Source organism: Camelus dromedarius, chromosome 33, assembly GCF_036321535.1.
Source record: "Camelus dromedarius isolate mCamDro1 chromosome 33, mCamDro1.pat, whole genome shotgun sequence".
In the NCBI taxonomy this organism is placed as follows: Eukaryota; Metazoa; Chordata; class Mammalia; order Artiodactyla; family Camelidae; genus Camelus; species Camelus dromedarius.
The window spans coordinates 15,093,706-15,117,439 of NC_087468.1; the positions used below are offsets into that span (position 1 = coordinate 15,093,706).

At 54.5% G+C, this 23,734-nt stretch overlaps 4 protein-coding genes and 1 long non-coding RNA gene across 7 annotated transcripts; 2 read left to right on the forward strand and 3 right to left on the reverse strand.

The window, feature by feature from the left end:
• Positions 1 to 227: 227 nt before the first annotated feature.
• TMEM150A (transmembrane protein 150A) lies at positions 228 to 4,491 on the forward strand. The gene is made up of 8 exons (XM_031441332.2): positions 228 to 306; positions 833 to 1,013; positions 1,467 to 1,514; positions 1,856 to 1,942; positions 2,565 to 2,632; positions 2,964 to 3,091; positions 3,315 to 3,492; positions 3,723 to 4,491. Exons 2-8 carry the CDS (start codon positions 949 to 951, stop codon positions 3,962 to 3,964), a joined length of 816 nt encoding a protein of 271 aa, XP_031297192.1. The 5' UTR covers positions 228 to 306; positions 833 to 948; the 3' UTR covers positions 3,965 to 4,491.
• Positions 4,492 to 5,145: 654 nt separating this feature from the next.
• On the reverse strand, positions 5,146 to 7,044 carry RNF181 (ring finger protein 181). Of its 2 annotated transcripts, XM_010997837.3 has the most exons (5): positions 6,892 to 7,044; positions 6,108 to 6,238; positions 5,817 to 5,926; positions 5,555 to 5,629; positions 5,146 to 5,283 (listed from the first exon to the last, which is right to left on the reverse strand). In XM_010997837.3, the coding sequence occupies exons 1-5, from the start codon at positions 6,975 to 6,977 to the stop codon at positions 5,224 to 5,226; spliced, it is 462 nt and encodes a 153-aa protein (XP_010996139.1). In that variant the 5' UTR covers positions 6,978 to 7,044; the 3' UTR covers positions 5,146 to 5,223. The 2 variants fall into 2 exon arrangements, with proteins under 2 accessions (XP_010996139.1, XP_031297195.1); XM_031441335.2 differs by lacking the exon at positions 5,555 to 5,629.
• Positions 7,045 to 9,053: 2,009 nt separating this feature from the next.
• Positions 9,054 to 15,757, reverse strand: VAMP5 (vesicle associated membrane protein 5). 2 transcript variants are annotated; one of them, XM_031441339.2, is made up of 4 exons: positions 15,686 to 15,727; positions 11,726 to 11,855; positions 9,983 to 10,120; positions 9,054 to 9,500 (listed from the first exon to the last, which is right to left on the reverse strand). In XM_031441339.2, the coding sequence occupies exons 3-4, from the start codon at positions 10,064 to 10,066 to the stop codon at positions 9,291 to 9,293; spliced, it is 294 nt and encodes a 97-aa protein (XP_031297199.1). In that variant the 5' UTR covers positions 10,067 to 10,120; positions 11,726 to 11,855; positions 15,686 to 15,727; the 3' UTR covers positions 9,054 to 9,290. The 2 variants fall into 2 exon arrangements, with proteins under 2 accessions (XP_031297199.1, XP_031297198.1); XM_031441338.2 differs by lacking the exon at positions 11,726 to 11,855 and having other exon boundaries at positions 15,686 to 15,757.
• A 53-nt stretch (positions 15,758 to 15,810) lies between these two features.
• On the forward strand, positions 15,811 to 17,991 carry LOC135319863 (uncharacterized). The gene is made up of 2 exons (XR_010378836.1): positions 15,811 to 16,061; positions 16,518 to 17,991. It is a non-coding gene; the product is annotated as an uncharacterized LOC135319863 (long non-coding RNA).
• VAMP8 (vesicle associated membrane protein 8) lies at positions 17,719 to 21,314 on the reverse strand. Its single transcript, XM_010997833.3, has 3 exons — positions 21,213 to 21,314; positions 19,716 to 19,874; positions 17,719 to 18,178 (listed from the first exon to the last, which is right to left on the reverse strand). Exons 1-3 carry the CDS (start codon positions 21,213 to 21,215, stop codon positions 18,038 to 18,040), a joined length of 303 nt encoding a protein of 100 aa, XP_010996135.1. The 5' UTR covers positions 21,216 to 21,314; the 3' UTR covers positions 17,719 to 18,037.
• Between the last annotated feature and the right edge of the window lie 2,420 nt (positions 21,315 to 23,734).

The window sequence follows — 23,734 nt, forward strand, 5'->3', positions numbered from 1 at the left end:
TCTCGGGTCGGCGCCTCCGCTCCGGTCCCACGCCCCCGCCCCCCGGACCCCCGAAGTCCAAGCGCCGCCCACCTGTGCGGCGTGAGGCGGGCGCGGGGGCTCGGGAATTGTAGTCTCCGGCTGGGCGCGGGCGCCGGGGCCGGGCCGGCGCGGACTCCACGTCCCGGCGGGCGGCGCGGCGCGGCCCGGGGCGCCGGGGGCGGGGCCGCTCGGCCCTTTAAACCATTCAGGGCCGCTCCGAGGGCCGCAGCCGGGACGGCGCCACGCGGGGGTTGAGCAGGGCGCGGTGGCGGGGCGCTCGGGGAGGTGCGTACTGGGCCCCTTCCTCTCCCAGGACCTCCAGGGATCACCTGCGGGCACGGGACCCCGGGTCCAGCGGACTCGCAGGGCGTGGGCTCCGGGCGCCCACGCGGGCGGGGGCCGGGCTGGGCTTCCCACGTGAACCCGCCCCTTCCCCGCGGCGCCGGTGGTCAGGTGGCTGCGGGCGGGCAGCCGCGCCTCCACCGGGCCCCGGACCCCCTTCCCATGCTTCCCTTGGCGTGGCCCCCTGGACTGTCCTGACGCCAGCCTCTCCCAGCCCAGAACCCTCAGGCGAGGGAGTAGGACTCTCCAAATCTTAGGGCCCCGCGGCATCTGAACATCTGGGTGGAGCGCGGAGGCCCCCCCGGTAGGTGCCGAAGAGTGTCCACGTTTCGGCGTGGGCGCAGCCCCAAGTGTGGGCGCTCAGAGCCGCAGCGGGAGCCCTAAATCTGGCGTTGATCATCTTCCTCTCCCCCGCAGCGGCTTTGGCCAGTCAGTAGACCCTGGACTTTGACCTGTCTCTCTCCACCAGGCCCGGGCAGCTGATGGTTTTGGCCAAGTATCCTGAGGTAGCTGGGCTAACCTCCTCCTCCCCACCTACCTCTTGTCCTCCTCCCCACACCACCACCACCCTGGCTTCCCTTCCTCATGACCGCCTGGATCCTCCTTCCTGTCAGCCTGTCAGCATTCTCCATCACTGGCCTATGGACTGTGTAAGTAAAGAGGGGGAGGGGGAAGGTAACTAGGGGACAAAATGGACCCAGCCTGAGGAGGGACGAGGCCCAGCCAGGACCCAACAGGAGCCTCATGGCACACACAAAGTCCCTTGTCCTGTTGCAGGCTCCCAGGTGGTACCCAGGGTCACTCTGGCTGCCTCCAAAGCCTGGCCTAGTGCCTGGGCACACAGCCCCTTGGGACAAGCTGGCACCACTCCTGTCCAGCAGGGTGGCCCTGATGGACAGACTTTTAGCCAAGGCAACTTCCAGAGGTCTTGTGGTTTGGGGCCATGCAGTGGGTTTTAGTGTAGTGTCAAGCTGCAGGGCCAACCCCAGCTTGAGTCCCCAGCAAAGACAATAAGGCTGATTCAGGGCAGAACCAAAGGAGAAGAGTCAGCGGGGGCAGGCTGGGTGCATCATGGGGGCCAGGTGACAGTTGTGCTCCCGCAGGTATGCCATGGCCGTGATGAACCACCACGTGTGCCCCGTGGAGAACTGGTATGGCGCACTCTGCAGACAGCTTCACTCTAAAGCTCCCTTCATCTCTGTTTCCTCTTGGGCCGGGGCTGCCTCGAGCCAGATGGAGACACTGGGCCTCACTGCTCTTCTCTGACATTGGCAGCGCCTGCCCCTCCCCAGGCATGGCTTCGTGCCCACCTACCTGCTTCTCACCATCGTTCACCCCTTTGGCTTCTGTCTCAGGCGGGCCCTGGGAAGTGGCCTGTTCTGCCCCTGCCGAGGGAGGTCTGGGAGGGTGGTCTCCGAGCAGCCTGAGGCTACAGGCCAAGGGCCTGGGGGAACGCCTTCCCCCCTAGTCTACTCTCTGTCCTGCCTGTCAGGTCCTACAACGAATCCTGCTCTCCTGACCCCCCTGAGCCAGGGGGCCCCAAGACCTGCTGCACCCTGGATGATGTCCCCCTCATCAGGTAAGGCCTAGAAACCAGGCAGGTCAGGGAGACACAAGGCCCTCAAGCAAAGGCCTGTCCCTGAGTCACAGGAATAATAATTCTCTCAAGAGCACTTAATTACAATACTACTTCCCAATTACTATGTGCCGGACATTGTGCTGAATGCTTTACATGCATAAGGCCATTTAATCCTCCCAGCATTGAGGCAGCTGTTGTTTCACCATTTTATAGGCAGGGAAACTGAGACCGAGCTATGTTGTCCATCCAGGTCACTAAGCTGTAAGTGGAGGCACCTGGATTTAAGTTCAGGCTCCTCTGATTGCCCTGCCCAGGTTCTGGCTTAAGGAAAGCCAGACTAGCTGCAGGCCTTGCCAGTCTCAGGGAGTCCAAGGAGTCTCGAGGTCTGCTGAGCCATCCTGGGCATTCCCTAACCCGATACACACGAGCTCTGCCTTGAGGGGGATGGGTGCGGCCAGCCTAGGGCCAAGTGTTTGTGAGGGACACTGGCCTTTCTCACACATCAGTGGCTTGCCTGCTGGGGAACAGGCGCAGATAAGGCACAGGAGAGCAGGTGGGCCAGAACGGGGGCCTTCCAGTGCTCCGGCCCCTGCCTCACTCTGTCCTCGCCCCCTCCTCTCAGCAAGTGCGGCACATACCCTCCAGAGAGCTGCCTCTTCAGCCTCATTGGCAACATGGGTGCTTTCATGGGTGAGTTGTGCTCTCAGCACCCCTCCCCCCCAGCCCAGTCCAGCCCACTGTCACACCCAGTCCCCAGAAAGGCCCAGGAAGCCCTGGCCTCGCCCAGCCCACCCCACTAAGCGCTAAGGCTAGACTGGCCACTTCTCTCCTGTTCCTCGAAGGCCAAAGGCTGGCTCCCACACGGCCACCCTGCTGCCCCAAGCCTGAGGAAGCCCAGTTCCCCGCCTGCCCTTCTGTTCCCTTCCGGCCCTCAGTGTATCTGGGGGAAAGCTGGCGGGCTAGCCCGGCCGGGTCAGGGCCAGAGGAAGTTGCCAGCCCCACCTGTGCTCTCCTCCCCCAGTGGCCCTGATCTGCCTCCTGCGCTATGGGCAGCTCCTGGAGCAGAATCGTCATTCCTGGGTTAACACCACGACGCTCATCACAGGCTGCACCAACGCCGCGGGCCTTGTGGTAGTCAGCAACTTTCAGGTGTGCCCCGCCTGGCTGCCTCTTGAACTCCCCCTAACAGGGCTGGGCTGTCTGCAGGGGCCCTCCGTTTCCTGAGGGTTGACTCGTGGCAGGAGCAGCCCCTCAAGGTTGGAGTGGGGACGGGAGGGCCTGGGAGGGAAAGATGGGAGAAGAGGGGAGGACAGGTGGTGTGAAGGGGGTGGGGAGTAGGGCTGCTTCACAGATCAGCCCCGTCTGGGCCCAGGTGGATCACGCTAAGTCTCTGCACTACGTGGGAACTGGCGTGGCCTTCACCGCCGGCCTGCTCTTTGTCTGCCTGCACTGTGCCCTCTCCTACCATGGGGCCACTGCCCCCCAGGACCTGGCTGTGGCCTACCTGCGGATCCTGCTGGCAGCTATCGCCTTTGTCACTCTGATCCTCAGTATCCTTCCAGGACAGGGCAGCCAGGAACAACTCCTGTAGCCCAGGGCCCCTCCCACCCAAGATGAGGGGGTGGAGGGCGGTCACCCCTGCCCAGTGTGGTCTTCTGCTTCCCCTCCCGGTAGGCGAGGCCTGGTCCTATGCCCCAGCCTAGTCATATACCTGGGGAGCAGAAAGGCTGTCCCCAGGCTCCTGCACATCCTACTGAACGTTTCCTTAGCCTCATCCCAGATGGTGTCTTCTTCATCCACGAGAGCTCCCAGCTGCAGCACGGGGCAGCCCTGTGTGAGTGGGTGTATGTCATCGACCTCCTCATTTTCTACGGTACCTTCAGCTACGAGTTCGGGGCAGTCTCCTCAGAGACACTGGTGGCTGCGCTGCAGCCTGCCCCCGGCCGGGCCTGCAAGTCCTCCGGGAGCAGCAGCGCCTCCACGCACCTCAACTGTGCCCCTGAGAGCGTCGCCATGATCTGAGGTCTGGGGAGGATGGCTGGTCCGGCCTCCACAGCTCCCCGACCCTGTCGCTCCTTTGCATTTATTTTGTACCAAAAAACAATCCTGAGAAAGTATTCTGTTGGGACGCAGGCTTCCTCGCTCCTGGAGGAGTGGCCATCCCACACCCACCTGTGCCATAGAGGAGCGGGCCCTGGCACTGCCCGAGCACAGCCCGCTCCCCACACCACAGTGTTGTTTTTACGTTTTAAGGTCACGTATCCTCATTCACCCAGCCAGCCCTTCAGGTGCCTTCTACTCCCCAGTGCCAAAGCCAGACCACTGGGGTTTCCTGCTGCAGGAATTGGGGGCTGGGAACAGCAAGAGAGAGAAAGTCGGGGGGCAGGGGTAAGCACTCTTAGTCGGTGGAAAGGCCCATTTTTGGGTCCACTGAGCTGCCCTGGGATTCTTCGCTCTGCCCCCTTTCTTTAGGGCAAATAACACAGCAGAACCACGTGGGTATTTTAGTATTTTTTTTTTTATATCTATTAAAAGAATTCTAATTTGCATGTTTGTAGTCTGTTCTGGAGAGTTGGAGAGGACCTGATCCAGGACGGCTCTCTCTAGGCAAAGGATGTGAAGAAGTCCCTGCCCCGCCAGGGAGGTCCTGAGTGCCCGCTGCTGTTTCTGAGCAGGGACGCCAAGTGCTGTCCAAATCCGCCTCAAGGGCTTGAAGCCCTTTCTGGGCCTTTAAATAGTGCAGAGCTGACCTGACCGTTTCACACTTCCTACCCTGCTCAGAGTCTGCTTTGACGTTTGACTCCATAGCAGGGGATATGAGGAAGGACCTGCAAGTCCCTTCTGACTTCAAATGTTAGAAGTGATTTTTTGCAGCGAAGTTAAAGAAAGCTCCTGGGATTCTAAGGTTGACTAAAGATTGCAGGGGGAGGGAGATGTTGACTAGTTTTTCTTTACCATCTTTAAGCAACTACTGAATGCCAGGCCCTAACACATTTTACTTGCCAACCACAGACACGTGGGCCTAGGCCCTGGCTGGTCCAGTGGCCGGGTTCTTGACCTGGGCTCTACTGCCCTCAGGCTTGGCAGGCAGGGATCCGCAGCCTGGTACTTTCTGCAGTTCAGGACCACCTTCCCCAAGAGCGGTCGACAGAGTGGAGGGTACAGAGCCCCTGCCCAGGCCTGTGAGCAATGCAGCCGCAGGATGGGTAAAGAAACCTTTAATGAGATTTGAGGCACAAGAGGAAGATGCTGTGGGGGATGGATGCTCAGCCCCATCCACCTCATGTGTACATGGCTCCATGGAGGTTCTCCAGTCGGTGCTTCTGCTGCTGCTTGCGAGCCTGAAGGAAAGAAAGTGTGCTGGGCATGGGCCATACCTGAAGGCCTGTGGGTCAAGGGGTAGAGTAGCCATCGTGAGGCTGGCTTTCACTGTTTTCAGGCCCCTAACATCTTCATTGCCAAGGCTCTGGCTCCTCAGCAAAGTCACTGGGAAGGCGGCCAGAGTCAGGGACCGTGAGGCCTACTCAGGCCTGCTGAGGTGGGGAACGAGAGCACTAAGGATAAGAACTCAGGGAGCCCCATTACCACCCCCTCCACTTACCCAGCCCCTACCTTATCTCGTCTGTGTTCCTCATAAGTGTCATCATCAGTGGGTAGCTCATGGCGGCACAGGGGGCAGGAGTTTGTCTAAGAAAAGCAGTGCAGTGTACCAGCCCTGGTCTGGTCTTCATGAGCTAATATCCGTCCCCGGCTCCCAACTCCCACCCCTACTCCTCTCCTGTCTCTGATTCTCCCAGTAGACCATACACAGAAAGAGTCTAGAAAACTGGGCCCAGGGCAGGGGGAGGGCTGGGAGAAAGGACGCAGTCAGTACCTTGCTCAGCCAGGGCAGAATGCAGTTGGAATGGAAGAGGTGATGGCAAGGCATCTCAATGGCAGTCTCCTCCTCCTCAAATTCCAAAAGACACACGGGGCACTTGAGCTCTTTAGGAGGGAGTGCTGATCAGGAGAGTTGCTATAGGCCCTACCTCCCAGCTCCCGCTCCTGAAGGATACTCCTGCCCCAACCTGGCCTGGAAAACTGAGAGGCCACACCATAGTCTGGCTCCAGATGATGTGGGTCTGGCAGACTTGCCCCAAACAGTGGAAAGAATTAGTGTTCTCACCAGCCTGAGAGCCCCTGATGACTGTCCTGGGGAGGTTCTCAACTGCAGTCTTGGCAGCAGGTGGAGGCAAGTGGTGATCCCAGTCTACTACCAACCCCAAGTCTTCAAAGTCCATCCTGTTAAAAAGTGACCTGGGAAGAAGGATGCCAGCTCAGGACCAAAAAAAAAAAAACAAAAACAAAAACAAACTTTCTCTCTGCCCCCACAATCCACTAGGCTTAACTAACAGATAAATACTCTGCCCAACTAGCAGTACTAATAGCTACCCCCTCGTAGTGCTCAGTAGACAAAAAGCACAGTGGGAAATGGCTTACAGCTGCTATCCGGCAACCGCAAGCACGCAGGCTGTTTATACCCATTCTACACAGGAGGCAGCAGCTCAGAGGAGGAGTTACTTAGGCCACGGAGGAATGACCTAGTAAAGCCAGATTCCAAGTGGCTGTGTGGCTTCCGTGCTTGGTGTTCCTAATGTACCTACTCACACCCACACGGCCTCTACCCCGCCCCCATGACCCGCCTACTCCTGTACTTCCTAGAGTCCACTGCCCTACCGTCCCGATTCCCCTTACTCTCCACCTTCAGTCTTTCCCAGCATCCCCTTGGCCGAGGCTGCTCACGGATGATCCAAATTATCGACTTCCCCCCGAATCTTACCGCCGGAGTAACTCCAGATTATTCATCCGTCCTCCCCAGGATCCGCTACCCCAGATAATCCGCCTTCTGCAGCCAGCCTCAGCCCAGAAACCTGTTGCCTGGGCCCTACCTCCCAGCCCCGCGCACTCACCTTGCGAGCTCCAGCAGCATGTTAGTTCGGGCATCCTGCTGTTGGTCCAACGGCTCGCAGTCGTGTTCATCGAAGTAGGACGCCATGGCAGCGGAGCAGTCTGACACAGCCCTCGGACTCCGCTGGACTGCGGCCTCGCGGGGCTGGCCAATAAACTGGCGAGGTGAGGGAGGACGACCAATCAGAGCATCCAAGAGGCGGGCACAGTAGCCACCGAAAGCGGAAGTATTAATTTTCTCACCTCTGATTGGCTAGAAAAGTCAGGTGACAAAAGGCTGAAGCCAATGGCAGGAGCCGGGGCTAGTCAGACAACATTCGCCTCGGAGTCCCAGCTTGGGGTAAATTCCTGGGAGGGACTTGTAGATCGCGTCCCTAGAGCCCTGAAATGCCAAGTGTCCGGGCTTTAGGGGGTCTTCGATCTGCTCTGCGGCTCAAGAGGGTCTCGGCAGTGCGGATGCTAGCGGCCTCTTAGAAAGAGGGAGGCGCTGGCCCAGGGCTCAAGAGTTCTGCGAGCCTAGGGAAGCCTGGAGTCAGGGCGCTTCCCGCTGCTCTAACCCGTCCCCGCCGGGCACTTCTGCACCCGCTGCGCTCTAGTTGATTCAGGACTTGTCGCTTGACTTCTCCATGACCCCCGCAAAACAAACAAAAATTTCCTGCTCGTTTCTTCTGTGTTAGGCACGATAATAAAGGGTGGGGCAACCTCCTCAACCGAGAGGAGGACGATCCCTGCAGGGAAATCGGGGGGCTTACCAGCCCTCTGAACTATCTGTGTGACCTTTAGCCCATTGCTCAACCTCTCCCCTAGCTTCTGTACAACTAGTGGCTTGAATTAAATAAGTGGTTTGCATCCCTCGCCACCCATAATCTCCCGGAGCGAGAAGAAGGCGGGATTGTAGCTTTAGGGAAAAAAAAACAAAAACCACGTCTGATACTTACCCTCAAAGATTTTGATTTAACTGATCTAGGCCTGCCTGGGCATGGTATTTTTATAAGTTCTGCAGGTGATTCTCTGGTGTGAGGCAAGGTTGAGAACCACTACATTAAATGATTTGGATGACAGCTACCATTTATTTGGCATCTAGAACTATAACATTGATATATATTTTACGTATGGTGTAATTAATCCCCACAATTGTCCTGGGAGCTAAGTATCACTATCCCTTTTTAACATATGTAAACCCCAAGTACCGGAAGTGGCTTGCCTGAATTCACAGGGCCTGTCAGTGGTGTTGCAGACCAAAGTGCAGGGCTGTGCTTTCCTCCATCTTTCCCAGGAAAGGCAGGTAACAATGAGCCTAGCGGAAGTAGCCGGCTCTGTGCAGGTACAGTTGCGTACAAATTAAGGGTTTGTTCTTGTTTCTCTGCCAGTAACCCTCACTCCACCTCACAAGGAGCTGCTTCTGTTACACACTTGACCCTGAATTCCCCTTCCCACCCATACTTGAGTTTGAGATGTTAAATAGCCCAGGAAGTGGCTGCCCTGCTTCCCAGGTCTTGGTAGGGCCTTTCCTTTTTCCATGGCCTTTTTCATTACCCAGTGATCTTTCCTGGCACCCTGAAGGCACTATCTGCTTGATTGTATGTGATTCTAGAGCTCTGAAAAGCCCAAATTCTTTCCTACAGGGCAAACTCCAGGCCATCCTTTGTGACTCTGCATTATAGCACCGTGGAAGGAAGCCGTCTGCACGCACTGCCCCATCCCCCACCCACAACCTACAATCTGGTGTAAAGTTTGAGGAAGAATGTGGGCGGAGAGATTGGAGAAGAGGTGCTTAAGGGTCAAAGGTCTCTCTGAGGGTGAGAGCCTTGTAATATAAACATTTTGGAAGTGTTTTCCTCTTTGTCATCCCATCTGGAGTCCCACTGGTCCTCTGAACATCCCAAGACATCAGAAAAGTAATAGATTTCATTCTCAGGGGAACATTCTCAGAGGCACTGGTTGAAGGGTTTGGTTGGGGGGCTGTTGTGTCTTTACACCTGCACTCTGGAAGGATCTGTCTGTGTAGGGTTGGATCAAGTCAGGAAGGGAGAGGAAGGGGCCACCTCCCAGGACTGGAGTCCTTTGGGACTTTCTAAGTAGCCCCAGGAGTGCAGGCAGAGCAAGATGAACCAACTTGGAAACCTTCAAACACACACACGCATACACATGCACACACACCAGCTTTTAACCAAACAGCAGCTTTTACTAAGCTCCAGATGGGGCTGGTCTGGCATGGCCGGTGTAGCAAGCTGCCCTCAAGGGCCAGTCTGTGGTGTGATAGGAGATAACAAAGGTGCACAAATTGGGGCTGCCTTTCTGGGCCCACTGCGGTGGCTCAGATGGGAGCAAATGCCAGGGTTTTCTGAAGACCAAAACCAGCCAGTGTGGGCATTGGGCCTTTTTTTCAGGCCCAGCTGGGTCAGTCCCCAGGCCCTGAGGAAGCACCTGCGCCCTGGGCCTGTGAGGCACCACTGTTCTTGCTGCTCAGTGAGAGAAAGACGGCCAGCAGCACGATCAGTATAATGACCAGGCTGCCGCCCACGATCGCCCCCAAGTAGATCCGGCAACGGATGTTCTCCCAGCGCTTCTTCCGGGCCATAGTCTTGGTTGTCTTGCTGAAGGCTGAGCTCTGTGGACACCCCCAGACATAAGGTGTGAGTTGGGTGTTTCCCCAGAGCCCCGAACCAGCCCCTTCCAGCCCTGCCCTGGCAAGGCCTAGTCTCCTCCCGCAGCCTCCCCATCCTGTCTGCTCCCTTCCTCCACACAGCCTTCCCTGGGATCCCCCAGCCTGACTCCTGGTCTCAGACACTGGTGTAGCCCCTGACTCGCACTCCTACGGGCTCACACACCATCCCGCTTCTCCCTACTGTTAACAGTGCTAGTCTTCAGCCTTTAGGAAGATCCACAGCTTCAAACCAAGGCCTTCTTACTGCATAAGGCCTACCTACCTGTTGCATAGCTAGGTTGGGGGGTGCCTCAAGAAACCCCACACTGGCCCTTGGGTGAGCCTCAGGCCCCCAAGTGGCCTGGAGACCCTAAGCACAGCCTGAGAGCTCCCTCTGAGGGCCCCTCCTAGTCTCTCCCCCAACCCTGCTTCCCCAGGCCTCATACCATATCTAGGAGTTGGTCTGAACGTTTTTCCAGCTCCGCCAGCTTCCCGTCACGCTCCAGGACCTTGCCGAAGTTGTTGAGCATGATTTCTGTCACCTCATCTGCCTGCCGCTGGCACTGCTCCAGCTCTTTCCCTGCCTGTGCACCAAGCCCAAGGTCAGGGTTACACAAGACCCCCATTTGGCCCTCATCTGGTCCTGAGACCTAGAGACCCCCTTGCCCCCACAGCGTGTGTATGTGTGTGTGTACACACGTGTAGTATCTGAGTAAGGGGAACAGCATCTTTCATGGAAGGGTCTGATATGTGCAGAGTGAAGGGCCAGCCTGCCAGGGGGTGTGGCTCACCTTGGGCTCCTCCCCTTACCTATCACAGCAGGTCCTAGATCAGCCTTGACCTCCAGCATTTCAGCTTCCTCTAAGGTGGCCCCAGATGGGACCTTCCAAAGCAGACACTTTGCTCACCTGCTCTAGGTTGGCCTTGACTCAAGGCACACCTGCCCTATGGCTTCCCACTGGCCTAAGGAGGCAGCAAAGAACAGAGAGCCAAGCTACTTGGCCAGAGGCAGACAGGCAGGAGCTCCACCCCACAGAGCTAGAGAGGTAATTTTGGACCACCACACGTTACAGCCTCTGCCTCACCCCACAGACACAAACTGAGATCAGATCTCCCTCCCCGCCCTCCCCAGGATTCTGACTGGTCAGGCCAGTTCTGCCTCCTGGCCTGACCCTGCTCCCACATCAGTGCTCAAAGCTGATTCTCCATCTGCCTGAGAACCTCAGCCTTCCTGGTCCCTGGCCTCCAGCTTTCCGGCTGGCCAAGATCTTCTCTGGGTTCCACCTCACACAGAGGAGACCTACTCTGATTTCCCAGCCTCATCTGACAAAAGAACCCAGCTCATTTCAGAGGACTGGGATGGGAGATGCAGGATCCAAGCAGGGAGACTGAGGGGACAGGAGGAAGAAGAAAGCAGGGGTCCCAAGCAAGAAAGGAACTGGGCTTTGGATGCAGGCAACCGGGAGACTCAGGGCAGGGGGCCCTAGTAAGAGCTTGAAGTCCAGGGACATGTCAGAGAGATGAACACCAGCGGATTAACAAACCACAGCTACTCCCTCTGCCCAGCCTAGTCCCCCACAGCCCAGCCCTCCTCTCATCTCCTCCCCACAGAACACGGGCCAAGCTCCTTTTCCTGCCAGACTATATTGCCCATTGTCTGCAGTAGACATTTTGGCACTTGACTGAATTCCACTTAAAACCAGAGAAAGGGAAGGGATCTGGTGGTCACAGAGCGCCACCTCCTACTCAGGCAAGAATCCTCATTGAGGATTTGTGCAGCTGCCTTGCACACAACCTTCAAGCATTCTCAGTATATGAGTCTGACCTCCCCAACTGGACCACAGGCTCCCAGCAGGAGGGCAGAGGCCAGTGCCTGGGGGCCCAACATCGTGCTGACCACTGCAGGAACTCAGTGAGTGGGCCAGCTGCATTACAGCATATCCAAATGCAACTGTTACTCTCAAGTTTGTTATCCCAGGGTGTTTATCTAGCCCAGCAGGAATTTGGAGGGGCAGGCATCTGAAACCCAAGTAGGCCAATATTTACCCATGAACTAGAAAAGCAACCTGCTTTGAGAAGGGGGGTAGCAAACCACGACGGAGGGGCACACTCACAGGCTGGGGCAAGCAGTACCAGGGGAACAAGGAGGAAGAATGAAGAAAGCAGGGAAGCCGTATACTCATCTCTACCTTTTCCTGAGTCAACCGTCATCACTACTATCATGGCTGCTATATTCCTCAACAAGTCTTCATTATTTGGAGTCTCTCACATTCAAACAGTCCAAGCCCTCCTCACATTCAAATAGTCCAACACAAAAACCTGGGAATGGACCAAGAGTCAAAAATGAGAATCACTGCTAGAGGCCGGTGGGATGCTGGACATTATTTTTTCTTCTCTGAACCCTACAGCTGTTGTTATCTTATTCTCCAACACGGGGTGGTGTTGGGTCACATTCTTCAAGAGACCTGGCTGTGCCTCCTGCTGCAAGCTGCAGCCTCCTTCCCTCACTGCGAAGCCAGGCCTGTCCAGAGCCAAGATGGTCCCACGCCTAAAAGAACACAGAGGCCTCCAGGTTCAAGTCTCTGGCCCTCCTTGGCCCCACTCAACCAGAGGAAAAAGGACACCGTATGCACTGGTCACTGCTGGCACAGTGATTGAGATAGAGAACTGCGTGGTGGGGAAGGAGGTAAGTGGCCAGAGGGCAAGACCACGCCACCTCCTGCCACACAGAACTCGGCAGAGTGCCTGGCACACAGTGGACGTGCGGAAAATATTTTCTGAATGAACTGTGCCTGTTCTTAAAAGGATCACTATAGGCCTGGGGAAAGACATATGTGATACAGTCAGAGAAAAGAGTTTATAGCGTGAGATACAAACAGTGAGTGTCGGAGCTGCCCACAGAGAGGGGATTCCTGAGATGGGGGATGAGGGGGGAGCTCGGACACTCGTGCCACAGAGAGACAGAGACATACTCGGGACAGTGACAGTCTGGCAGAGGGTAAGGATGGAAGGGGCAGGACGGGAATTGAGAAAGCAGTAAAAGCCAAGAAGAGGAAGCTTATGTGGAGGGAAGGATGGACCCAGAGCTAGCGTAGGTTTCTGAGCCTGGAGGGACTTCAGGAGAATTTCTCTGCTGGTAGTAAAAGAGAATGGAGGTGAGAAAACTCAAGAAGAGAGGCCACCAGAAGGCATGGAGGTGAGAAAACTCAAGAAGAGAGGCCACCAGAAGGCACAGAAAAGTGCCATCGGCAAGGGTCTGAGGTGTCCCGCAGGCTAGCGGGGAGCGGGAGCGAGGGCAAGAGGAAGGGAGGGTGAAAGAGGCACTTCCGGGGTTTGGGGGGGTGTGGAGGCAGCACTGCTGGCAAAGGGTGTTAGTTACAGGAAACGGACAGACCGTTACCTGTATGCAGAATACCCCTCTTTGATTCTCAAATCCCCCCTTAGGGTTTTCCAAGCCAAATAAGTTGCTTTCTCTGAAAACAAAGCTCTCAAAAACCTCCCTTACCAAAACTCTCCTGTCTCCCCTCTTTCTTGTTTAGTGCTTACAAAACTCTTATCCAGCTGTCACTGTTGTGTCTTCACTTGGACCTGGGCAGCGACCTGGTGTGTCAGCTTCTTCCTGGGTCAGCACTTGCCTGACCTCAGAGCCTAAAAGCAAGGCTCTGTGCTGCAGCTCCAGCATCCTTCAAATCCTGCAGTGACTGAAGACCGGGATGTGAACTTTCTGACCCTCCACTTCCTCATCTATAAAGTGGGGACAATGATATCTCCCATAACATTAGCTAAGGCGTGTGATCTATTATAAATAAAGGGCTTAGCACAATTCCTGACACATACTAAATGCTCAGTAAATAATAGCTATTATTATTATTGCTGTAGCCCAAGTTACCCTAGCATTCTTTGTAGCTGTCAGATCTCAGGAACTACACAATACTTGTGGTCAATAAAACTGCTTATATATTTTTACAAAATACATAGCCAAGCAAGCTCTTCCTTACTGCAAGTTTGTGCACTTAATTGTTTCTAACCTAAATATAGAACTTGACATGGGCCTTTGATAACTCATATCCAGTTTATTTCCATCAGGCGCTGCAGGCTGTTGAGAAGGTTTCACATCTTGACCGTGATGACAGCTGCCATTCAATGGGCACGTACTCTTGAGCTAAGCACTCTGCGGCTAGCTGTTTGTTCACTTTATCTCATTTAAGCCTCACAACAATCCATTGAGGAAAGTGCTGTTATTCCAGTTCTATTAAGAAATTGAAGCCCAGAGGGGTTAAATCACCCATCCAAGGTCACAGAGCCTGTAAGTAGATCTGGGAACTGAACCGACTTAGACTTCAAGGATCACATTCTTAACCCCGGTGCTAAACTAGATGTAGGTAAAGGAGATCAAATGCTTTGGCTGGCTGGCTGAAGACTCACCAGACCTTTTGATGTTGCCAACTCAACTTGTGTGCATACAAGGGAGTCCCCTGGCTCAAAACCCAAATTCTTTGGACAGTGCATGAGAGAGGACCATCTACAAGATGAATGAATTCAAGTCATTACCCATTCAATTTCTATCTTTCCCATCACTAGTTTATTCCTACTCTACCCCCCATACTAGTCACCAGGTCTAGCACAAAGGAAATGCCCAAGAAATACTTGTTAATTGAATGAGTCAGAGAAGAGGAGAAAAGAAAGAAAAGGAATAAGGACCAGGTACACCTGAAACATTGTAAATCAACTACACTTCAATTAAATAAATAAATGTAATAATAATAATTTAAAAAAAAAGATGGACCAGGTAGGGAAGGTGGATGGAAAGAAGGAAGGGGCAGTGCTGGGGGTGGACAAAGGGGCAGGAGTGAGAGAAAGAACAAAGGGAGGGGGCTAGGAGATGGGTAGAAGAGAGAAATCAATGTATGCTTCCCAGGCTCTGATCCACTATTTGTCTCAGATGAACCTGTGAGAGTCCCAGAGTTTTCCAGTACCACTCGCCCCCAAATTACCCTGACCTCTGCCTTCATTTCAAGAGTTTCCACTTCTGGCCAAGTGCTAAGGTCCAGCTGGCTGTCCACCCTACCCCTGCCTGATCCCTTGCTCTGCACACTGGGAAGTGGGCTCTGGGCTCAGTCCCATTCTGCGGGCCTCCCTCAGTTTCCTGGCATGGCCTTAGAGCTCAGTGCTACCTTCCTGCCCCGCTTCCTCTTCCTGCCTCCAGTTCCCTGGAGATGAGGCCATCCAGGCATCTCGACCCTCAGCCAGGACACATCCATCACACCTCTCTGCTGGCTTTTCCGTGGCAGAATCTTAAAGCACCAAGCCTGCTTCTGCCGGGCCCAACTTCCCACGAGTTCCAGGGGAGGGGCACCACCTGTTCCTGACACCTTTGCCTTGGAGATGGCAAGTGGAGACAGAGGCCAGAGTCTACAGCAGGAGTGGACGAATGACTCACTCAAGAATCTGTCCCTTGGTAGGGGTTAGAAGGGAGTCAGGCCATGCCCCTGTCTGATAACTTCAGTGGAACTTTCTAAGTAAACATCTTCCTTTCTCTCTCCCTAGAGGAGTCTGCCCCCCACCACCCTGCCACCAGGCTGGTATATCCTCTACCGTGCCCTCTGCTCAGGTTTCCAACTCCTGGGCCAGACTTGGCTCCTCACGGCTCCAAGAAGGGCTGGAAAGGTCATCGTTTTACCCACCACTTCTCAGGAGCAGGCTTTCTGAGCTCCAGGCGGGTCTCTGCCATTGTGTCTCCTTTAACCTCCCAAGGACTCAGCAAGGCCGGTATTGCTGACCCCACTTCACGATGCGGAAAAGGAGGCTCAGGGAGGCTAAGTGACTTGCCCGGGGTCACAGAGCGGGTAAGTGGCCACCAGCAGGATCTCGGCCCGGAGTCTAACTCCAAAGCCAGTGCTGGTAATCACCGGACTCCCGCAAGTGCGAAGCCGGAGTCCCGCTCACTCGGCGCGGGGCCGCCGGGACCGGCGCACGCCGCACTTTCCCTGCCCGGGTGCGTGGGGAGTGGAGGGTCCCGCGCGGTCCCGCTCCCCGCCGCCGTCCCCTCCGGAGGACGCCCCCACCCTTGGACTTCGGACTCCCGCCTCGCACCCCCACGGCCGTCCTCTGCCCTCTGCCCCCCGCCCCGCCCCGCCCCGGGCCCTCACCATCGCCGCTGCCGCCTCCTCGCCCGCTCCGGCTCCTCTGCCCGCGAGCGGCTGCAGTGCCAGGGACCCGGGAGGAAGCGGAGGGCGGGGCGGGGCCGGCCCGGCGGGGGCGGGGGGCGCGCTCCCCTGAGCAGCGACCAAGACAGGCAAATCGAAAGCGGCCGGCGACGGCGACCGTGACGGATCCGGCTTCGGTGCCTCTCCGCGGGCCGCCGCGCAAGTCTCCGGCCGACTCCCCAGCCTCGTGAAGTGGGGGCTCCGCTCCGGCAGCATAGGCCCAGGTCTGCGTCTCAGGACCCCAGTCTATGAAATGGGCATAGTGGAGCGGGCTCTGAAGCCGGGCTTAGGTCCTCTCTGGAGCTGCCTCCAACATCAGGTAGATCGGGTTTACCTGGGGAGGTGTCATTTATTCATTCAACAAACACCTGTAGGAGCACGATTGCCCCGCCTTTGTTAGGCGCTGGAAATGCAGTGAACAGCTAGGCAGGGTCTTTGCTAACTTGGTGAGTGCATCTCACGCACAACCAAAAACCAATTCCCCCAAAGTTTTGAAACTAAATAAAGCTTATTCACAATAAATATTATGAATGCACTACTTCCCCTGGATTGTACATTTTAAAAATGGTCAATTGTATGTTTTGTGACTTTCACCTCAGTTAAAAGAGAAAATAGACCCTCATGGAGAAGGTACTAGTTCTAGCTTTCTCTTTCACTTTGCGGGCAACTGCAGCCCTGCCCTGATATGACCCTGTTCCTCAGTGAGGGGATGAGGGAGGCTGGTGTGTCTACCTTCTGACCAGAGCCCTTATGAGCTGAATTTATCCATCCTCAGCCTCCCCTTTCACTGCTGGAGAGAAGCCACCAGCCACCTGTTCGCCAGCTCACCCCATGCCACCCCCAACATCTCAAATGCGACCTACCTCTTGAGGAAGGGGGTTGAAGGCATCCGTCTCCAGGATTGATCTTCTGTGAGCACAGACCCCACCCCACCCCCACGCCCCGATGGTCTAGGTCGCAGTTACCCCAGTTGCTTGGACCTCAAGTCCAGGAGTGGGCTGAGGAGAGAGAGGATGGACATGTTGTGACAAAAACTGCTCCGAGGGTCTCTTCTGTGCTTTCCTCCGTTCCCAGTTTTCTGAGCATGATTCTAGAAACTGACTTATCAGTACTAGTCCCAAATCCTGTCTCCCAACCCTGTCCCTTCCTCTTCCCTCCCCCAAACAGGTTGTTTTCAGTTCTGGAAAGCCTATGGGGGAAATAGGGACAGAGATGACAAGAACCCTTCCCCCCAACCAAGGCATCCTGGGCACTGGAAAGAGTGACAATCATGGTGGAACCTGGTAGGGAGGAGGGAGGCCCAAAGACAGAGAGGTCCATTGTCCATGGAGGGGAAGGAAGGCCATAGGCCCCATCCTGTGACACTGACTATGCCCAGCCACGGGACACGGGTGGGAGATGCTAGCCCCCTTTGGACAGCTGAGACCCAGAGGCCCTGCTGAGTTCCGGATGGACAGGGCAGACAAAAGACAAACAGAACTTGCAGAACCACAAGAGAAGGAAAAGCAGTTCAGTTTCTCTACCACCCCACTGCCCTCTTGCTGGCTCTAGGCTACAACAGGGCCACAGAAGAGAGAGAGCAATGATGCGAGAATCCGGAGGCCCTTAACCAGATTCCTAAATGCTTCATGTCTCGGGTCACACCTCCAGCGGAAAAGTAATAAAGAAAATGGCAAGATCCAGAGAGGACACTTTGGAGTCTTCCACGTCACCCTAATGAAAATGCTGGGAAGGTTTTGAATTTTCCATACGCCAAGACCTCCAGAAAATTTCTGTTCTTTAGACCAGGACAATGATGGAACAAGGGGAGATAAAGAAAGACAGGGAGTGTCCATCTTTCTTCTCCAAACATATGCTCTCCACCTCTCCAACGCTCTTGGGCCTCCAATGGGAGAATCCTGGCCAGAGGGTGTCCTCTGGGATAAAAGAAATAGAAGGGTCAAAGGCCAAATGGAAAGGGACAAAGTATCTCACACTCACAGGAACACTAAGAGGTCTTTATTGCCCACCAGCCACCATCAGTTCCATCAGTTTCCCAGCCACATGCTGGGCCCTCTGGGTCTCTCCAGCCACTCTGAGGACCCCCGAAACACATCCACAGTCCAGCTCTCTCCTTCCGGGGATCGAGGTGCTCCCTAGGGTAGACAGTGTGGAGGAAGGACCTCAGAGTGAGGGACAGGAAGACCAAACAACATTTCCTGCGGAGAAGGACAGGAGAGAGGGTCCCCTTTTGGCACCCACTATGAAAAGTTGCCCTGAAAAGGAGGGCAGGGTGGGAGGGGTCCCCTAAGTTACTTAAGGGATGGCACCCGTGGCAAAGAGCACGATGAAGAGGACGATGATAAAAACGATCACGCAGATGAGGACGATCATCTTCACATTCTTCCACCAGAACTTCCGAGCCACTTTCTGCGATGTGGTCTTGAAGTGCTCGGACTGTTGGGGATAAGGAAGAGTGACCCAGTGCCTCCTCCCACTGGAACAAGAGTACAAACAGAGAGACCCACCACCTGCCATCCATCTAAATGGTTAAGGGCTGAGTTGAGGTCACAGACTGCTAAATAAAACAATCTGGTGGCCACGTTCAAAGTTAGAATTCTTGGGCTCTCCTTGGCCCCCTGCCTGCCCCCTGCCTGCCCCCTTCTATCTCTCTCTCTCTTTTTTCCTTTTAATGGAGGCACTGGGGATTGAACTCAGTACCTCATGGATGCTAAGTATGTGCTCTACCACTGAGCTATTCCCACCCCCTGCCTGTTCTCTTCTTACCCCTGCTCTGTCATGCAAACTGAGGGCCCTTTTACACATGCTCACTCCCAGTGTCATGACACTGGCAGCACAACCTGCCCTGGGGAGTGCGGACACCAAGGCTGAGGGGTGTAGACTTCAGGTGGACATATCTCCCTGGTTCCATGACTTCTGGCCTCTTGAGGACAGCTGAAGCTGGAGGAAGGGCCAGGGCAGTACAGGGGTTGGAATTGAGGGCAACTGCTCTTCCTTTCCCAACTTGAGTTGCAGAAATTAAGTTTCCCTGGGCCATGCTTCCCCAGACTAGACTGTGGAAAGAAACATGGAGTCCCAGGGAGTCAGAGGAGTTGTACTCAAGATTATACCCAGGACTCTGAAAAGCTACGGGCCAGTCGCTCCCTATGGGCATGGAACCTTAGGCTCCAGCCTTTGCTGAACTTCAGAGTTACTTCCTCCCTGAGCAGCTGGCTTTGGCCTCTGGCTGGAGAGAGAGAATGAGACCTAGCAAGTTGTGTGGGAGATATTATTCTAGCCTTCAGCTAGCAGAGGACCCTGCGATCAAAGACTTTTACTGCTCTTCCCAGCTTCTTTTGAAAGCTGACTCAGCAGGACTCTTTCCATCTCCTGCCTAATATATCCTAGGGAAGGCCAAAGGCCCTAAGAGGATTTTTCTGGAGACAATATGTTTGCTCTGGGGAGGCCAAATGATTGTCAAAGACAGTCAGTTTCAAAGGGAAAGTCGGTTTCATAGGAGAGAAGCCTTCGGAAGGCACAGGCTGACTGAACCATCGACCTCCGAAAATGCCTCCAGGGTCCACCCGGCACCCCCAGCCCCAGCCCTCGAACCCATTCCCTGGACCCCAGTACCAGTCAGTGGAGTAGAGCAGGGGGTAGGATATAGCTCGGTGGTAGAGCACGTGCTTAACATGCACAAGGTTCTGGGTTCGATTCCCCGTACCTCCATTAAAATAAATAAATAAATAAATAAGCAAACAAACAAACTAACTAACTAATTAACTGCCCCCACCAAAAAATTAAATTAAATTAAATTAAATTAAATTAAATTAAATTAAAAAAGAAAAGAAGTAGGGGTTCATCTCACATCAATTCCCAACACAAGTGAAAAGGCAGACTTCCCTCAGGTTCTTTTTGTTGCCAAGCCCCAAGCCCCTAGTAATCCTCCTCCCCCGTCTTCCTCTGGCTCCCAGGGGGCTCCCCATCATCTCACTGTGGCTTCCAGATCCTCTGTCTTGTTGCGGAGATGGTCCAAGTTTTCTCCCCGGGCCAGGATCCGCTCCACGTTCTGGGTCATAATATTCTTGACTCCCTCCACTTCGCTCCGCAGGTTCCGCACACGGTCATCTCCTCCACCGCCACTGGCCTCCTCCTGAGCGGGCACACAGGGGTTAATCAGGCCAAGTGATGGAGGAACTGAGACTTGGCCCAGCCTCCTGAGGCCAGAGGAGGGGGAGGCCTAAGGTGGACTTTAGCTTTTTGTTATGCTTGAACTGTTTACAAAGAGAGGGTTTTCATGTAGTTCTCATGTAATCAAAAAAACGAATGTATTTTTAAGACCCAGATGGTGAGAGCCCGATGTCAGGGGACAGACCAGATCGAACTTTGTAGGTTTTCAGGGAGCCTGACAAGGACAAGAAGCACGCCATCAAATCCCACTCCACTGCTTCCTCACTCCTCAGAGGGGGTTGGAGGAGACATCTGAGCTGGATCTCTCCTGATGCCCAGACCCACCCCTATTTACCAATTCTCAGACTCCACAGGGTCCTCATTAAAAATGCCCATGCCAGCCACTGACCACCCTCACCTAGCCATATCCTCCCTCTCTCCAGGACAGCAGCTGGAGAGCTGTTCCGCGGGCCTCCTGGGCAACCTGACTGCTGAGACCCAGAAGGATGGCAGCCAGCCAGGCTCCAGGTCCCTCACGAGGCCCCACGAGACCAAGCCATTGGGCCACAAACTTCTGCTTTCCTCACCATTTAGCGCCACAAGCAAGCACCACGCCATTGCCTGCATAAGCAAGTATAAAATACAGAAAGCAGCCTGGACTTTGCAGGAAATGGAGCGCAAGTCCCCCCTGGCTGATGCCTCATCCCCAGGCTTCATGATAAGGTTTTTGAACAAGGAAGGAAAAAAACTATTAAGCTCCTCCCTCCCTGACCCACTAGACTACCAGATACAGGCCAGGGGTGTGGGTCCGAAGTCAATTATCACAGAGAACCAACTTCTGGCTCTTTTACATAGCCCCGGCTCTTTTCCTCTTGCTCATGGAGAGGGGTGAATTCCTTGGACTTGGTGGAGAGACAAATTCTTTGGGTTTCTGTACCGGGATAAAGTGAAAGGCAGAGGGGGGTTTCTGCCGCGGGGCTGGAATCTGCGTTGGGAACAGCAGAGGCGCTGCCCAGGAATGTTACAACACCCGCGGGCCGGCCGGCGGGAGGAGGAGATGATTCAGGATCCCCGACCCCAACCGAAGCCCCGCTCCAGGCCAGCACCGGGGTCAGGGGAGGGAGGGAGCAGAGGCGCAGGAACACCCGCCCGGGGCAGCTCAGGGCTATTTGCAGCCAAGCTGTCAAAGAAGAGGGGCCACGGTCAGCGCCGGCCCAGCCCTCGGACTTCACCGCCAACTTTCGTTTCCTGACCCCCAGCACCCCCAGCCCCGTCTGGCTGGTCTTGAAGTCAGCCCCTCCCGAGCTCCCAGCTCTCTCACCATGTCTCCGAGCGGCCCGGGCCTGTCGGCAGCAGAACTCGCTTGGTCGGCTTCCTCCCGGGCGGCCGTCGGCTCACTTCCTGCTCCAGCCTCCCGCCCGCCCCCCGCCCGCCCCCCGCCCGCCGCGCGCCCCGGGCCGCTCCGGCCACACCTCGCGCAGGTTCCCCAGGTAGGCGGGCGCCCGCCGCTGCCCTCCCCGTCTCCTCCGCACCCGGGGCTGAGGCTTAAAGCAACTGGGCCACCCGGCGCCCAATTTCTTCCTCCTTTTAGGAACAAGAAAAGAAAGATCCAGCAGCCGTCCTAGGCTTCCTGAGTTAGAAAGGGCAGCTGTGTCCTGTTTTTCCGTCCTGAATGTCTGACCCCCAGTTCTTAGAGACTGGAGTCAACCAGAAGCACCCTGCCAGACCTTGTTCACAGAGAAACAGAAGGCAGACATATGCACATTTCTTACTGGACAACCCTTGTTGCCATGTCTGTTTTAGGGCGGAGAGAAGAAATCACTAAAACCCCGAAGTCTGGAATGCTGTGACCCTGGGCTCTTGGTGTCAGAAAGCTGAGGACCCTGAGTGAACCTCTTCACCTGTCTGGGTTTTGCAGGTGCCAATGCTGACCTCCGGGGGTCGTGATGAGGACCAAAAGGGGAGCGCATGTCATACACCTAGCCCAGTGCCTGGGATGGAGGGCTGCCCCCTGCTCAGGTCAGGAAGTAATGGCTCATCTACTCTCCTTTGCTTCCAGAGTTCAACAACCATGCACATCCCTTTAGGGGCCACCCCACGGGCTGGTGACCCCACAGAAAGAGTCAGGTGATTGCCCTATGGACCGGAGAAGGGGCCCAGGGCAAAGGATTTTTCCACCAATCTGGCTCCAGGCCAGAGAAAATCCACTCTTCCCAGATGGTGTTTATCAAGACAGAAGAACAATAACAGGGGCGTGCAAAAAGGAACAAACATCCCAGAGGAAGTAACAGTTCCAAGGGGGAAATGTCAGCTTCTCTGACAAATGCTTTTTTAAAGGTTCTAGTAAATTTTCGACCTCTACAGCGTTGTGAGACACTCTAGTGTCATTTATTATGAAATCTGATTCCCAGTAAGATGAGATTATTACTGTCTTCTGCAGATCTGAATTTTGGTGGACAGCAGCAGCCTGCTTTCCCAGAGAATGTGGCTGCCCACTCCTTACCATCCTTAGAAAAGCTACTGTGTAGCCAAACGGAGGTAGGTTGGAATTTGTGATCTATCCTTGCGCCGTCCAGTAGAGTAGCCACTGACCACAGGTGGTTCTTGAACACCTGAGATGTGGCTGGTCTGAACTGAGATGTGATATAAAAGTAAAAAACTCGCCGGATTTCAAAGACTTATTGTGAAAGAAAGAATGTAGACATTTCCTTAGTAATTTTATATACTGATGACATGTCGAAATAATGTTTGGGATATACTGAGTTAAATTTTTAAAACAGTGATAAAATCAATTTCACCTGTTTCTTTTCTCTTTTAATTTGTCTAACAGAAAAATTTTTTTAATTTTATGTTTTATTGAAGTGTAGTTGATTGACAACGTTTAGAAAATTTTGAATTATCTTGACACAACGTTGTAAGTTGACTATAACTCAATAAATAAAAAAAAGAAAAATTTGAATTACCAATGTGATTCAAATTGTATTTCTAGTAGACACGCAGATCTATACCTTAATATTTATATGACCTTGGACAGATTTATGTAACATCCCTAAGCCTCAGTCATCTCATTGTCTGTCCTTGGCACTTAAAAAACCCTCAGGAAATGGTGGCTTTTGCGATCACTATTATAAAGAATTCCAGGTACTGAGTGAATTGGTGGGTAGGGAAACATGAGAGGTACCAAGAAACAAAAGGCCAGAGTAGGATGTTTGAGGAGAGCAGGAAGAAGTGGCAGAGGATTCCCAGGGTGGGGAGGAGAGTTACGACACTTGAGGAGTCACTGGGGTCTGCTACGCCACTGCAAGGTTTTGACATACATTGGTGTCCCTGAGGGAGCGGACCCTTGGCCTAGACCCAGCAACCATCAGGGAGATTCCAAAGTGCCTACAGTTGGGCCTGCAACCAGATCATCTCATCTTCACCATATAGAATGGCTGCAGGCTTGGCCTCACCTGTACGAACATTACAATGTTCGCCTTTGTAGAAGACCACCTTGCTAACAGCCTCGCAAGGTGAGAGATTCAGTAAGGCACCAAATGATGTGCTGTGAGCAGAAATAGTGCTGTGGGCAGGGAACAAGAAGGGAACAAAAGTCACTGATTCCTTTACAGTCAAGGAAAGCTCTATCCCAGAAGTGGGATGCCAATCACTTTGTAAGGAAAAGCTGCTAGGTGGTGGGAGCTGCAGCCAAAGAAGCAACCGCTTTGTGATGAAGCGTGTTCTCCATCCCTGCGTGATCAGAAGATCTGGGCATCAGATCTACTGCTCCCTGGCTGTGGAGTCTCAGGCAAGCCGCTTCCCTTGGGAAGCCTCTGTTTCCTCATCTGCAAAATGGGAATAAGA

What these genes read in the sequence shown, in the direction of transcription:
- TMEM150A (XM_031441332.2), top strand. Translation starts at nt 949, where the DNA reads ATGACCGCCTGGATCCTCCTTCCTGTCAGCCTGTCAGCATTCTCCATC. An exon ending in CAACATGGGTGCTTTCATGG is followed by an intron (nt 2,633 to 2,963) that starts GTGAGTTGTGCT and finishes CTCCTCCCCCAG; the next exon opens with TGGCCCTGATCTGCCTCCTG. An exon ending in TGGTAGTCAGCAACTTTCAG is followed by an intron (nt 3,092 to 3,314) that starts GTGTGCCCCGCC and finishes GTCTGGGCCCAG; the next exon opens with GTGGATCACGCTAAGTCTCT.
- RNF181 (XM_010997837.3), bottom strand. Translation starts at nt 6,977, where the DNA reads ATGGCGTCCTACTTCGATGAACACGACTGCGAGCCGTTGGACCAACAG. An exon ending in CATCAGGGGCTCTCAGGCTG is followed by an intron (nt 5,927 to 6,107) that starts GTGAGAACACTA and finishes TCCCTCCTAAAG; the next exon opens with AGCTCAAGTGCCCCGTGTGT. An exon ending in AGGAACACAGACGAGATAAG is followed by an intron (nt 5,284 to 5,554) that starts GTAGGGGCTGGG and finishes TCTTTCCTTCAG; the next exon opens with GCTCGCAAGCAGCAGCAGAA.
- VAMP5 (XM_031441338.2), bottom strand. An exon ending in CAGACCAACTCCTAGATATG is followed by an intron (nt 9,501 to 9,982) that starts GTATGAGGCCTG and finishes GGGTGTCCACAG; the next exon opens with AGCTCAGCCTTCAGCAAGAC.
- VAMP8 (XM_010997833.3), bottom strand. An exon ending in CAGAGGATCTGGAAGCCACA is followed by an intron (nt 18,179 to 19,715) that starts GTGAGATGATGG and finishes TATCCCCAACAG; the next exon opens with TCCGAGCACTTCAAGACCAC.